This window comes from Dendropsophus ebraccatus, chromosome 11 (genome assembly GCF_027789765.1).
Source record: "Dendropsophus ebraccatus isolate aDenEbr1 chromosome 11, aDenEbr1.pat, whole genome shotgun sequence".
NCBI lineage: Eukaryota > Metazoa > Chordata > Amphibia > Anura > Hylidae > Dendropsophus > Dendropsophus ebraccatus.
This window is the reverse complement of record NC_091464.1, coordinates 33,585,910-33,599,785: the sequence shown is the minus strand read 5'-3', so window position 1 is coordinate 33,599,785 and position 13,876 is coordinate 33,585,910. Positions and strand designations below refer to the sequence as shown.

At 43.4% G+C, this 13,876-nt stretch overlaps 1 protein-coding gene across 2 annotated transcripts in view; it reads right to left on the bottom strand.

Annotated features, from left to right (window-relative positions):
• The window catches only part of LOC138768128 (arylsulfatase L-like), a 44,713-nt gene extending 31,400 nt beyond the window's left edge, over positions 1-13,313 (bottom strand). The window contains exons 1-4 of one of the 2 annotated variants that reach the window (XM_069946201.1): positions 13,254-13,313; positions 4,466-4,615; positions 1,761-1,882; positions 26-148 (exon numbers count right to left, since the gene is read on the bottom strand). In XM_069946201.1, the coding sequence (XP_069802302.1) occupies positions 26-148; positions 1,761-1,882; positions 4,466-4,608 (388 nt within the window). In that variant the 5' untranslated portion in view covers positions 4,609-4,615; positions 13,254-13,313. Of the gene's footprint in view, positions 1-25; positions 149-1,760; positions 1,900-4,465; positions 4,616-13,253 lie in introns of those variants that run through there. The other variant, XM_069946202.1, reaches the window with a different exon arrangement.
• Positions 13,314-13,876: the final 563 nt, after the last annotated feature.

Sequence of the window (13,876 nt, the reverse complement as noted above, 5' to 3'; positions counted from 1 at the left end):
TAAAAGTTTTAAATCTAATTTTTACCCAGGATTCCTGTAGAATAACCTTGCTCCTTTAATATTTTGGCAAACGTTGTTTCATTTGTAGGAAGTCCTCCAGATGCAGAATTCCAATATAACACCTTACCATTGTTATGGCCAGTCATACCTAAACAGAGCAAGGAGCACAAGTGTCAGGTATTGCAATATTCCCAAAACGTTACAGAAAATAGCCTGTAAACTGAATGAATTTATGGGATGCTGCCTGGAGGGGTTAGGGAAGTTTTTGTCCATAAACAGAAGTGTATCACAGTCACAGGGGGTGCAACCTTAAATGGGCCTGTATAGGGGTGTGTGGGGGGTGCAGTTCTTAATGAATGTACTTAGGGTGCGCACAAACAGTTGCAAAGTACAATGTGAAAAAAAGAGCTGGAGCTGGAGAGTTTCATTGCTTCAGAAGAGACAGCTAGGGACTTCCACTGTAGGCAGCTTTTATATACCACCCCATGTGCACTGGGAGCACTTACAGAAGTGGGGACAAACTACTTAATGGGGGTACATTGTTGGAGCCTAACTACTGTGTATAGAGCAAATGGAGCTCAATCTTAGGCAGCTCAGTTCTTCAGACTGATATCCATTGGGGAATTCAAATGGACAGATAACGTCCCTTAGCTGCATCACTAGTGTTTTCCTGCATTGGTTATCCTGTGTTTCCTGACCTGTTGGCTTTTTCTGCTGACTACATCTTTGGATCCTGATGGCCAGTCATACCTACTGTATGGCCAGTCAACACTACTGTATGTTTATACCCCCGGCTTGTTATAAGATTTGTCTTTGGTTTTCATTTTGTTTCTAACATACTCTTTAGTTTGTCCATTGGCTTGTTTCTTGGATCGCGCTTTTGGTTTATCCATTCCCGGCTGTTATTTTTTTACTCGAACCGTTGACCTATACTATATATATATATATATATATATATATATATATATACACTTGGGGGGGGGCACCATATCATATGGGGACTTACAGACTTGGGGCTATATTAAATGGGGGCTGCTGGACAGGGGGCTATATCATACGCTAGACAAGGGGTTGGCTATACTATATGGGGATTGCTGGGCGGGGGGCTATATTATTTGGAGACTGCTGGACAGAGAGGTTAAACTATGATAGTGGGGTGTATAATATATTGAGACCTGATAGTGGGGTGTGTATTATACTGGGACCTGATAGTGGGGTGTGTAATATACTGGAACCTGATAGTGGGGTGTGTATTATACTGAGACCTGATAGTGGGGTGTATATTATACTGAGACCTGATAGTGGGGTGTGTAATATACTGGGGACCTGATAGTGGGGTGTGTATTATACTGGGACCTGATAGTGGGGTGTGTAATATACTGGAAGCTGATAGTAGTGTGTATAATATACTAGGAACCTCATATTGGGGTGTGTATTACACTGGGAACTGAAAGTGGGGTGTGTAATATACTGGGGACCTGATAGTGGGTGTATATTATACAGAGGACCTGTTAGTGGGGTGTATAATGTATAGAGGACCTGATATAGGGGTGTGTAATGTTTCCTTTGTATTGTTCTGACTGTAAAATTCCCACCCACAATAGGCCACACACAGACCACACCCACAATAAGCCACACCTCTTGTCAATGCTACAGCGTCCCTAGAAATTTTTTTCAAATGTTGGCAACTATGCATACTCATCAGGGCCGCCCTGCAATATACGTAGTTACACCACTATAAACAAATATGATTTTATTACCTGTTCTGATAGGATATCGGCCTGTCATAAATGCTGATCTACTCGGGGAACATAAAGAAGCTGCAGAAATGTGCTGGGTCAGCTTTACACCTTCTCTGGCCAGCCTATCAATGTTAGGAGTCCTGAAAGGACAAGAAATCTTTAAAGGGGTTATCCAGGATTAGAAAAAACACAGCTACTTTGTTTCAAAAACAGCACCGCCCCTCTTCCTAGGTTGAGTGTTGGAATTACAGCGCCATTCACTTCAGTGGAACTGAGCTGCAAAACCCACACCCAAACTGAGGATAGAAGTGGTGCCGTTTCTCCTGTTAAATCCAAAATAGTGCTCTCCATTTTGCATCTGTCAATCAAATGACATCACTTCCTTTCTCAGTGACCACTGTCTGGTCACCTCACAGAGTTTCCATGGTTACAGACTATAATTGAAACATAGGCCTGTTAAAAGAGCAGCACTGGAAGAAGCCTTAAATATAATGGTACCAAAAATCTGCACCCTATACCTCAAAATGTGCTACAAGTCTGAATTGTATCCTAGTGGAGCATCTGCCCTGAGACGGGCAACCCCTGGTGCTGTAGGAACCTAATACTCAGTGCTAATAGTCCACAGGAAATGTTTTCATTTTTTCCTCTAATGCAAAGCCAGTTTTTCACACTCACCAATTGGCTCTCTTTAGCATCATGTCTCCTTGAAGAATATGATCACTGGGGGTGTCACAAGTTGGACCACACCAATCTAATATTAAGGGCCTTTCTTAAAGAGGTAGTTCAGCAAAACATTTTCTTTCAAATCAACTGGTTCCAGAAAAATCTTTAATCTTCCAGTATTCATCAGCTGCTGCATGTCATGCAGAAAGGTGGGTATTCTTTCCAGTCTGACACAATGCTCTTTGCTACCAAGTCTGTCCATGATTGGAACAGTTGAGAGCAGTAGTAAATCCCTGCAGAAAACCTCTCCTGCTCTCCAGATTGGAGAGAATACACCACTTCTTGTGGAACATACAGCAGCTAATAGGTACTGGAAAACTTGAATTAATTTTTTTTTTTTTTGTAGAAGTAAATTACAAAATCTTTAGCACTTTCTAGCACCAGTTGATTTGATTATCCTTTTAAGAATAGGTCACCAGTTCTGAAATGCTGAATAACACCAATGCTGAAATTGTGTCAGATATTAGGTTTTAGTTTTTCTTTGATTAACAGTACTTATGCAAAAGCTGATTACAATGAGGTAGGCCATTGTGCGGGGTGAAGAAGTGGGACGCTAAAATATAGCATAACTTTTGTAGCTATGTAGAAGCTGTTTTGCTACAAACAACTTAGGTTGCGGTAAGGGTAACAAGCTCCCAGGGTTCCTGGGTCCGTGGACCATGTCCTTATGATAATTTACTTTGGACATCAAGCTGTTAATTCACAGGTCCAAATAGTAATAGCAATGGGTTCTTTTTTTTTTTTTTTTTTCAACAAAAAGTGCACAGCAGCCCAGAGGCAGTGCAATGGCAACAGACGCCAAGCATGATTTATGTGCATGTAAAATTGTGAAGTTTGTATTTTTTCACAGAGTCACAATGCCTGGGGTATTTCTACCTGCCCAGTGGTAAATTCCAAAACGTTAGCTCACACTTCTCTTTACTCAGCAAATACTGTAGATAACACTTTTTTTTTAAGACAGGGGCACTGTCTTTACAAGTTTTAGACAGGCTCAGATTCTTTTTCTTCCCTTAAAATCTCATGGTGGCTCATCTTTTTCTTGGATGCAGGAATAAAACTGCTTGACTTTAAGTTTATTGTCTCTTTCACTTACGGCAGTTCCCAGCAACAACAGTTCTCAACCGTGGGGTGGCAATTATTAAAGTGTACCATAACAAAACAATTAAATTTCTGTCTTCAATCATTAAAGTGTAACTGTTGCCCGAAGTTCAGCAAATTGTAAATACAAACACTCCAGACCGCTTCTGTGCACAAGCCCTATTTTGATCCAATAGGGCTCATGCAAGGAAGTGACCCGGAGGGATCATATCCATAGTTACTCAAACTTCCCACAGCAGGAGTTACTTCACGATGGTCAGGTAAGGTAACATCATCATTAAGTAGTAAAAAAATGTGAAACCAAAGAGTGTGCTAAGTCAGGCTGGAGGCTAGTGGACTAGTCTAAAGCTGTCAGTTCCTTGCACAACTATTAACAAGTTACACTTGTCTATTGTCTTCTACCTTCCGAATTCATCTTCAGATTCCTCTGTATGTTCACTTTCCCCTGAAGTGAGGCTGGGCTAGCATTATGTTTCAGTTTCCTTTCAGAAGATTCTTAAAGTTTTAGGGTTAGAAAACCCTTTAACAGCAGCACCCTTGCCTAGCTAGCGGCGCTGCAAAAAACTGAAATGTCCGCAGAGTCAGTTCACACAATAGATCGTGCAGCGGGGAATTTAGATGCGGGCGCACACTGAGTGGCCCACATCTGAATTCAGCACAAGTAAAGATCATCAGGCCAGTACTGCAATACCGTCCGGAACGATCTTCACTAACACCAACCGTTCTGTGACCCAGATTTATTAAGTAAATGTGGAAATGTGGAAGATTTTCTGTTATGCTGGGACTTGTAAAGCAAATAGTGGATTATGGTTTTGCAACAAAAAACATTTATGTACCTACAGCACTTATTTTTTCTCGTATGAATACATGTTAAATGAGATCCAAGGAAAAACAACAGTTACCTTATGGTGTAATTTCCATAACAACCAACATCCCCAATTCCAAGGTCATCAGCCAATAACAATAGTATGTTTGGTTTTGGGGCAGTTGCTTCATATACTGAAAATAAGCAGACGACCAATAGTAGCAATGGTACAACAGCCATGGAATACCTGGAACACAATAAACAATAAACGTCATTAGTTAAAAGGGACAAAACACAATCGATCAGATAGTCTTTATAATATTACTATATACAGTACTTACTGTATAACAAGCAGGCCAAACAGTTAGCACACGGCTTCTCAGAGGACATACATTCACAGACGTACTTTCGAAAGAAAGAATCTCCAGCTCTAATCTACATAACTTCTGAAAAACTACATGAAAAGAAAAATATTGTGCATTCCAGTAATAAAACTTTAAGGGTGCCTTCACACCTACCGACTCGCAGCATTAATAACGCTGCAAGTCGGCTAGGTCCTGGCAGATCACTGTCAGTACATATACGCAGCGGTCTGAACGACCGCTGCGTGTATGTACATCTACCGGCCGCTTAACCATTTCTGATGCCGGCTGGCCGCCTCCCGCTCAGGTCTGTATACATTACCTCCTCGCTCCACGGGGTTCCGGCGTCCTGCTCTCCCGCCCGGCCAATCAGTGGCTGCGGCAGGGCAAAACACTGATTGGCCGGGCACGAGAGCAGGACGCCGGGACCCCGTGGAGTGAGGAGGTAATGTATACAGAGCTGAGCGGGAGGCAGCCGGCCAGCATCAGAAGGGGTTAAGCGGCCGGCTGTATGTATGTAATGACAGTGATCTGCCAGGACCTAGCCGACTCACGGCGTTATTAACGCTGCGAGTCGGTAGGTGTGAAGGCACCCTAAAGCGGGTTCTGCTCAATGATCCTGCTGATATGCCGCAGACGTTCTTTACCTGATGACTGCAGTGCTGTTAATAAGTCTCCTCTCCTCCTCCGCTTTCTTTAGTTATTCCCTAATTGCCCCTGTGCTAATTAGGGGCTTAAGAGCCTTTGGGGCATCACCCGATGGACCGGAGCACCAGTTTGGCCTGCCCAGCCCACCCCTTCCCATGCCACTCACTATGCATATATGAATATGCATAGTGGGCGGCCCAGGGCAACTACGGCCCGCTCAGCCTTTCCACCTCCCGTGCCACTCACTATGCATATATGGTAAAGAACATCTGCGGTATATCAGCAGGATCATTGGGCAGAACCTGCTGATAGTGCCGCTTTAATCAAAGTACCATTCCTACTTTATATTATAAAAAAAAAAAAAAAAAAAAAAAACACCTTACAAACCACAGGATCAAAAAGTTAGGGATATTTGGCTTGCAGGTGAAATTTGCAGAAAATGTAAAAAGTTTACACTACAGTGGTATTTTGTTATGAAATTAGGACAGTTAAGTAGAAGCGTGCAATGTTGACTTCCTCATCCCAAAGAATTAGTTGAAACAAAAGCAAGGGGAAACCAGTGGTGGGTATACCATAACTAAAAATGTCAATGTCTCAATTACTTGTCATGTACCCTTGAGTATCAGTTCCAGCTTGGCAACAACCTCTCATGTTGTACTTAATTGATTGATAACTTGATTGATTTATTTTCTGCTAAGACATGGCATCCCATTCTTCTTGAAGGGTCATTGAGGTGTTAGAGAGCAGAGTTATGAGACTCTACAGGGCAACTACAGGGCCATCCTACAGGTTTTCTATTGTATTCAGGTCTAGAGAAAGTACAGGTCATTGTATTTGAGGTCTCTCACTCTCCAGTAGCCATTCCCTAGCGCTATGACCTCGATTAGCTGAAGCATTGTCTTCCTTGAAGATGACATTAGGCCTGTGATGTTCTTGCAGAAGAACAATGACTGGATTAATGATGTTATTCAATTAGTATGGGCTTGTCACTGTCCCAGTCACAAAATGTAGTGCAGTTCTGTATTCATTAGACACACCTGCCCACACTTTAAGGGTCCTATTAGACGAGCAGATGGCAGCCTGATCAATAAATTAACCGGGCGCCAATGTAATAGATCGTTGCTCGTTTATCGTTTAGCAAGGGCTGCACAGACATCATTAATGATTTGACATAGTGCTCTCTGCTGCCAACTCTGTCCATAACAGGAATTATTCAAAGCAAGTTTTCTATGGGAATTTGCTACTGCTCTGGACAGTTCCTGTCACAGCCAGAAGTGGCAGCAGAGAGCAATGTGTCAGACTGAAAAGAGCACACCACTTCATGTAGTACATACAGCAGCTTCTAAGTACTGGAAGATTAGATTATTTAATAGAAATACAAATCTTTGTAACTTTCTGACACCAGTTGATTTTAAGTAGATTTTTTTTTTTTACACGGGAGTATCCTTTTAAAAGGGGCACTGCTGAAATCTGAGCAATTCAAAACATTCCCTATGCAACAAACTTAGATGGAAACAGGGCAGAACCTTGTCCCAAACCACCTCACTGTTTTAAAGGGGTTTGGTTGTGGTTATGTACAATGCAGAGGTCTATATAGTGGCAAGATAGTATATAAAGTCCTGAATGGTGAAAGAACAAACAGGAAGTAAATGCAGCAGGTGCTGTAACTTCACTGGTACACTGCGCAGTGGCGTAGCTATAGGGGTCGCCGGGGTCGCCATGGCGACCGGGCCCCTACGCTAGGGGGGCCCGCACGGCCCCCCCTTGCCACTTGTGACAGTGTCACTTTAAGCATCCCGAGAAGCTGCGGCCGCGCAGCTTCTCGGGATGCACAGATCGCTTTGATGTTCCGCCCGCACAGTGAGCGGGCGGAACATTAAAGCGATCAGAATACAGGAGAAGGACCTGTCAGTGTCCTCCTCCTGTATTCTCTCCCATAAGCTGCCGGCACTTCATACCAGCAGCCTATGGGACGTCGGGACGTGACCTCTCCGGCAGGCGTGATGATGTGACGTCATCACGTCTGCCGGAAGTCCCGTCCCTGCGGCTCGCAAGATGGAGCCTGTAGCCACACAGCGCAGATTAGGTGAGTAGGATGTTTGTTTTTTTAGGGGCACCTCTGGGGGCATTATTAGTATATGGGGGCACCTCTGAGGGCATTATTAGTTCTTGGGGGCACCTCTGGGGGCATTATTATTGTATGGGGGCACCTCTGGGGGCACTATTAGCTCATGTGGGCACCTCTGGGGGCATCATTATTGTATGGGGGCACCTCTGGGGGCATTATTAGTATATGGGGGCACCTCTGGGGGCATTATTATTGTATGGGGGCACCTCTGGGGGCATTATTAGTTCATGGGGGCAACTCTGTGGGCGTTATTAGTTCATGGGGGCCACCTCTGGGGGCATTATTAGCTCATGGGGGCACCTCTGGGGGCATTATTAGCTCATGGGGGCACCTCTGGGGGCATTATTAGTTGATGGGGGCAACTCTGGGGGCATTATTAGCTCATGGGGGCACCTCTGGGGGGCATTATTAGTATATGGGGGCACCTCTGGGGGCATTATTAGTTCATGGGGGCACCTCTGGGGGCACTATTAGCTCATGGGGGCACCTCTGGGGGCATTATTAGCTCATGGGGGCACCTCTGGGGGCACTATTAGCTCATGGGGGCACCTCTGGGGGCGTTATTAGTTCATAGGGGGCAACTCTGGGGGCATTATTAGTTCATGGGGGCACCTCTGGAGGCATTATTAGTTCATGGGGGCACCTCTGGGGGCATTATTAGTTCATGGGGGCACCTCTGGGGGCATTTTTAGCTCATGGGGGCCACCTCTGGGGGCATTATTAGCTCATGGGGGCACCTCTGGGGGCATTATTAGTTGATGGGGGCACCTCTGGGGGCATTATTAGTTCATGGGGGCACCTCTGGGGGCATTATTAGTCCATGGGGGCACCTCTGGGGGCATTATTAGCTCATGAGGGCACCTCTGGGGGCATTATTAGCTCATGAGGGCACCTCTGGGGCCATTATTTGTTCATGGGGGCACCTCTGGGGGCATAATTAGCTCATGAGGGCACCTCTGGGGGCATTATTATTGTATGGGGGCACCTCTGGGGGCATTATTAGCTCATGGGGGCACAGCAGGGAATCCTACATACAGGGGGCATCCCACATTCCTACTCACTTTACTGCACATTACACCAAACAGTGCAGTTACTATGGGAGCCTACAGGGGGGAGAAAGGAAAGGAAGTTGCTAGAAATGTGCGGAGCCTAAATTGTTTGTCTCGCAGGTTCTAAGGGGATGAAACGTATCTGGAAGGAATCATCATGGAGGACTGGGCCGGATGAAGAGGAAAAGGGAAAGTGATGCCGCAGATCAAAGAAGACATCACCGGTGAGTCACTGTATGACGGTTTTCTTATTTTGTAGAACATCATTTAGTAGGGGTGCCCCGAGGTGGAAAAGGTTGGGAAGCACTGCGCTAATCTGTCCCGCTGCACCCGCTGGCACATGCTGTCATCTGATTGGGCCTCTTACCTAATCAGATGACAGCAAGTACCAGCGCCCCCTCCTCCAGACATCTGCCTTGGCGGCCCAAGCTGTGTCCTATGGCCGTATCTTTACCGCGTTGAGCTCCAGCTTGTGCTGCATCTACATTATCTGTACTCAGAGATATCACTGTGTTATCTGTGGTGTTACATAGGACTGCAGGGGACATCTACTACATGATCTGTACTCAGAGATATCACTGTGTTATCTGTGGTGTTACATAGGACTGCAGGTGACATCTACTACATTATCTGTACTCAGAGATATCACTGCGTTATCTGTGGTGTTACATAGGACTGCAGATGACTACTACATTATCTGTACTCAGAGGGATATCACTGTTATCTGTGGTGTTACATAGGACTGCAGGTGATATCAGGTGACTTCTCCAGGTTGCAGAAGTTCAAACTTCATCATGCCCTGCTGGCAGTTCATGATGAGAGTTGTAGTTTTTCAGCTGTAGAGTCAAAGATTGGAATACAATGATTAGACAATGACACAGTACAGTCCATTAATTATAGGGGGCAGTAGTGCAGTACATGAGGTGGAGGCAGTGACAGGGCATTAGAACATGGTGGCACATTAGAGTAATTGTATATAACGTTAGATAGGACTTTGCCTGATCGGGGTGAGATGGGGGGGCCCCAAGCTAAAATTTTGCACCAGGGCCCATCAGCCTTTAGCTACGCCCCTGACACTGCGGTTACCCTAGATGTTTTGCAGCAGCTTTGGGTGGAAACTGGGAGGAGGGCTGGGGGAAGGGAGAAGGCAGGGTGGGAGGACTGTGACGGAGAGTTGAGGGAAAGCAGGGCAAATTCTCAACCAAAGAGTATGGAAATAAACCCCCAAAAAATTTATTTTGGTGGTTTTAGAACTGAGGAAATAAGCAATGCTATATGTTTTATTTTTTTACCTGATGTCAGAGTACCCCTTTAATACTGGAATATTATGTGTGGTTTACATAATTTTAATGTGTATAGTACCCTTTGTTATCAATGTACTATGTTATGTAACAGTGCTAGATGCTGACTTGTCTTTTTGGGAGCAATCCATGCACACATACTGCCAATAATGTTGGTGGATATGCAGGAATATACACCCCCTCTGCCAACCAATACTACACTACACTAAACTCTGCATGGCAGAAAGCCATGTGAATCTGCAGGTGGTCAGGGGAGCGATCATGGTCTCTGTCAAAAGATCATTCTGCCTAAAGGCCGTATTACATGGAACCCAATACGGCCTACAATCATCAATCATCAATTTCGGCTGATTGTCGCAGTCGTTTGTCTTTCAACATGTTGAAAGACAAACGTCTGTAATAGCAGCGATCTGCTGCCGTCGCACTGTGAAACAGGAGCAGTAGACTGCCGCTATCCTCTATGGGCTGCTCAGACAATTTAACGATCACCTGGGCAGCCCCCCCCCCCACACCTCCCCGTAGCCTCCTCTGCACTTACCCGCTCGCTGCCGCTGTGTGTGATAGTGGTGGCAGAGAGCAGGGACCTTTAACTGATTTAAACAGTCTTGAAAAAAAGGTACAGACACTGGCACTACTACCTCTATGTGGTTGGTATTCCCCTGCGCGGTCATATGTGGTGCTCACTTGCTGAAATTGTAGATATACAGTCTCTAAATCGTCACCATGTAGAAAGATGCAAGGGCACTCACCGATCCGTGCTTGTACTTTATTGTGTCATCTCGTTAAAACATGAATTAGCAGCCAGCGAGGACGCCGGTTCGGCACGGATCGGTGAGTGCCCTTGCATCTTTCTACATGTTAACTTATTTAAAGTTACATTGTTAGTATGGTTGAAAAAAGACAAGTCAACCAGGGAGGGTACAAAATGGGGGAGAACATGTGAGTGTAGACTTCTACAGACACAGTCATGTTATTTTGTTCTATAAACATGTCGAAGCCTGATTTGAAGCCCTCCACTGTTTTAGCTGTGACCAGATCCTGGAGGTGACTGTTCCACAGATTTATAGTTCTCACGAAAAAGACGGACGAGGCTTTGGCTCTGGAGATTGAACCTTTTTTCTCCAGGCGGAGGGATTGCCTTCTTGTCTTTTGAGTGGATTTACCTGAAAGGTGTTTTTTTTTTGTAGGGGCCATTTATATAATTAAGTTAAACATATCCCCTTATATGTCTCTTCTCATGACAAAACATATTAAATTATTATTAATCTTTCCTCATAACTAAGATGCTCCATTCCACTTATTAGTTTAGTTGCCGCCTTTGTACCCTTTCCAGTTCTAGGACATTCTATGAATTGGTGTCTAAGGCCATGTTCACATGGCGTAACACACCGCCATTCTGTGACCTGGCTGGGTCTCAGGACGCCCGTTGTTAGTTAAAATCATCCTGGCCGGTAGTGCTGCACACAGTGGAGCGTGCGGCCGCTCCATTGTGTGAACTGACATGTCTTCTGCGGCCGCTATTCAATGACATGTCATTTTTTTGCGGGGCTGTTAGCGATCCAGGAAGGAGTGTATACTATTTGTATACACTCCGGATGGGATTCTCTCTAGCTGCAGCACAATGTAAGTGAAGTATTAATCACGGCCGTGTTGCAAATCGCCAACAACTGCTGTGATTAATACTTCACTTACATTCTGTGAACATGGCTTAATACTGAACAGCATACTCCAGATAAGGCCACATTAAATTATATCCCTGTCCCCAGAGTCCATGCCTGTTCTAATGACAATATCCAGCTGGCTTTAGAAGCAGCTGATTGACATTGCATTCCATTCTGTATTCTATTATTCTACACCCAAGTCTTTGTCTATGAGGGAATCTCCCGGTTTAATTTCCCTTTCTACATACATTATTTAACTAGAATATAGTAAGTTTATTTATCTATATACACATTGTATGGATTTATATGTATAGAATTAATTTTAATACTTAATGTTCCTCACCACTGTCCAATAACCCAGAATATCTGATAATTCAGCTCCTGGCAAGTGTTGATACAAGACTGAAGTAACTGTGCACAGCTAGAATTCAACAATTGTCTGTACACTAAGGGCCCTATTACACGGGGCGATTATCGTGCGAAAAATCGTTATATCGTTTGAATTTGAACTATAATCGTTCTGTGTAATTGCAGCCAATGTTTGAAAAATCGTGTGTCGTTGATCGTCGATTTAAATCTGAACCTAAAATCATTGTTAATTGTTCGCTGTAATTCCACATTCGTTCGCTCAAGTTCCGCATTTTTTCACTAATCGTTCAGTGTAATTGCACATTGTTCATTGTTTTACTGGGATCAGATGGAGTAAACGATCGTAGTAATGATCGCAATCACGATCGTATAAACAATCGTAACTAACGACCATTGTTCTGTGAATATGGTGAACGATTTCAGGTTAACGATAAACAATCTTGTTTGCGATTTTTTATTGTTAGTCGTTAATCATTAAAAATCACTTCGTGTAATAGGACCCTGAGGTATACAACATACACATAAGATTAGGGACAATTATCGTTTGGATAATCGTTAACGATAAACAATCTCAAATGACCGCTATTGGGGATAACCTGAAATCGTTCACCCAAGTACACAGAACGATGATCATTACTTATGATCGTTCTTGCCGTCGTCTTGTCGTTGCTACTGAGGTCGTCGTTACTGCAAACGACGCCTTACTCCAAGCGAACGATTTGTGAACAAGCAATGATAAAAAGAGTTCCAGATCTCATTAAGCGATCAACGATTTCTTGTTCGTTGTTTAATCGTTAACTGCTATTCAACAGAACGATTATCGCTTTGTTCAGAACGATTTAACGATAATCCGAACAATATTTGTCCCATGGAATAAGGCCCTAAGGCTGCTGAAGACATTTAATTTCAACCATGGTGATGATTGATTGATTGGGTGGGATTGAACAACCAATTATCACTTTTTTCATCAGACATCCACTAGTCCACAGATAGTCTTATATAAAAAAATATAGCTTGTTATGCTCCCTATCAACACATATTACCAGGGTCAATGAATGAATGAATGAATGAATGAATGAATTAAACAGCAGATATGGACTGTTTCTCTGTATATGTAAAGTGACCTCCCAGCAGCTGACTCTTCCTTCAGTGCTTCATTAGCCTCCTTTGATAATGTGTAGAGAATCCCTTCTGAATGTTACAGTAAATACACATTTTCAAACTTCTTAAACATGTTTTAAATACCAATACCAAAATAAAAAAATATATAATAAATAAAATAAAATACCAAATCACATTGTTTTCATTTTCAGCTTTAGTATTTAGTCTATATCTCCATGTTGTATACACAGGTATAAATTACTTACAGTATGTGTGGACTGTTCCCTTTAGGCTTGGCTGCTTGAATGAGATGAGAGTTGTTGTAGACTTTCTCCACTGTAAAACAAATATATATTCTCTCAACAACCAACCAGGAAAACGTTAACAAATCACATGGATCACATGGTAGATAAGAGGTAGAAGAGGAGGACGTTGTGTGTGATTTTTTTAAGAGTTTGTTTAACTATTTAACTCAGAGATGAGTTGAAATGTTCCTATATGTTTCACTGTTTGACAGGAATGCTAAACACAAATGACTTATGTGTCAAAGGGAAGATTAGTTTTAAGCCCTTATTGAAGCAATAACATTGTTTTAAAACTCTAAATTTGAAAAGCGCTAACTTTGATTAAAAAATAAAAATAAATGACCTTGCATCTATTTTAGTTGCACTTTGTGGTAAATATACACTCACCGGCCACTTTATTAGGTACACCTGTCCAACTGCACGTTACCACTTAATTTCTAATCAGCCAATCACATGGCGACAACTCAGTGCATTTAGGCATGTAGACATGGTCAAGACAATCTCCTGCAGTTCAAACCGAGCACCAGTATGGAGAAGAAAGGTGATTTGAGTGCCTTTGAATGTGGCATGGTTGTTGGTGCCAG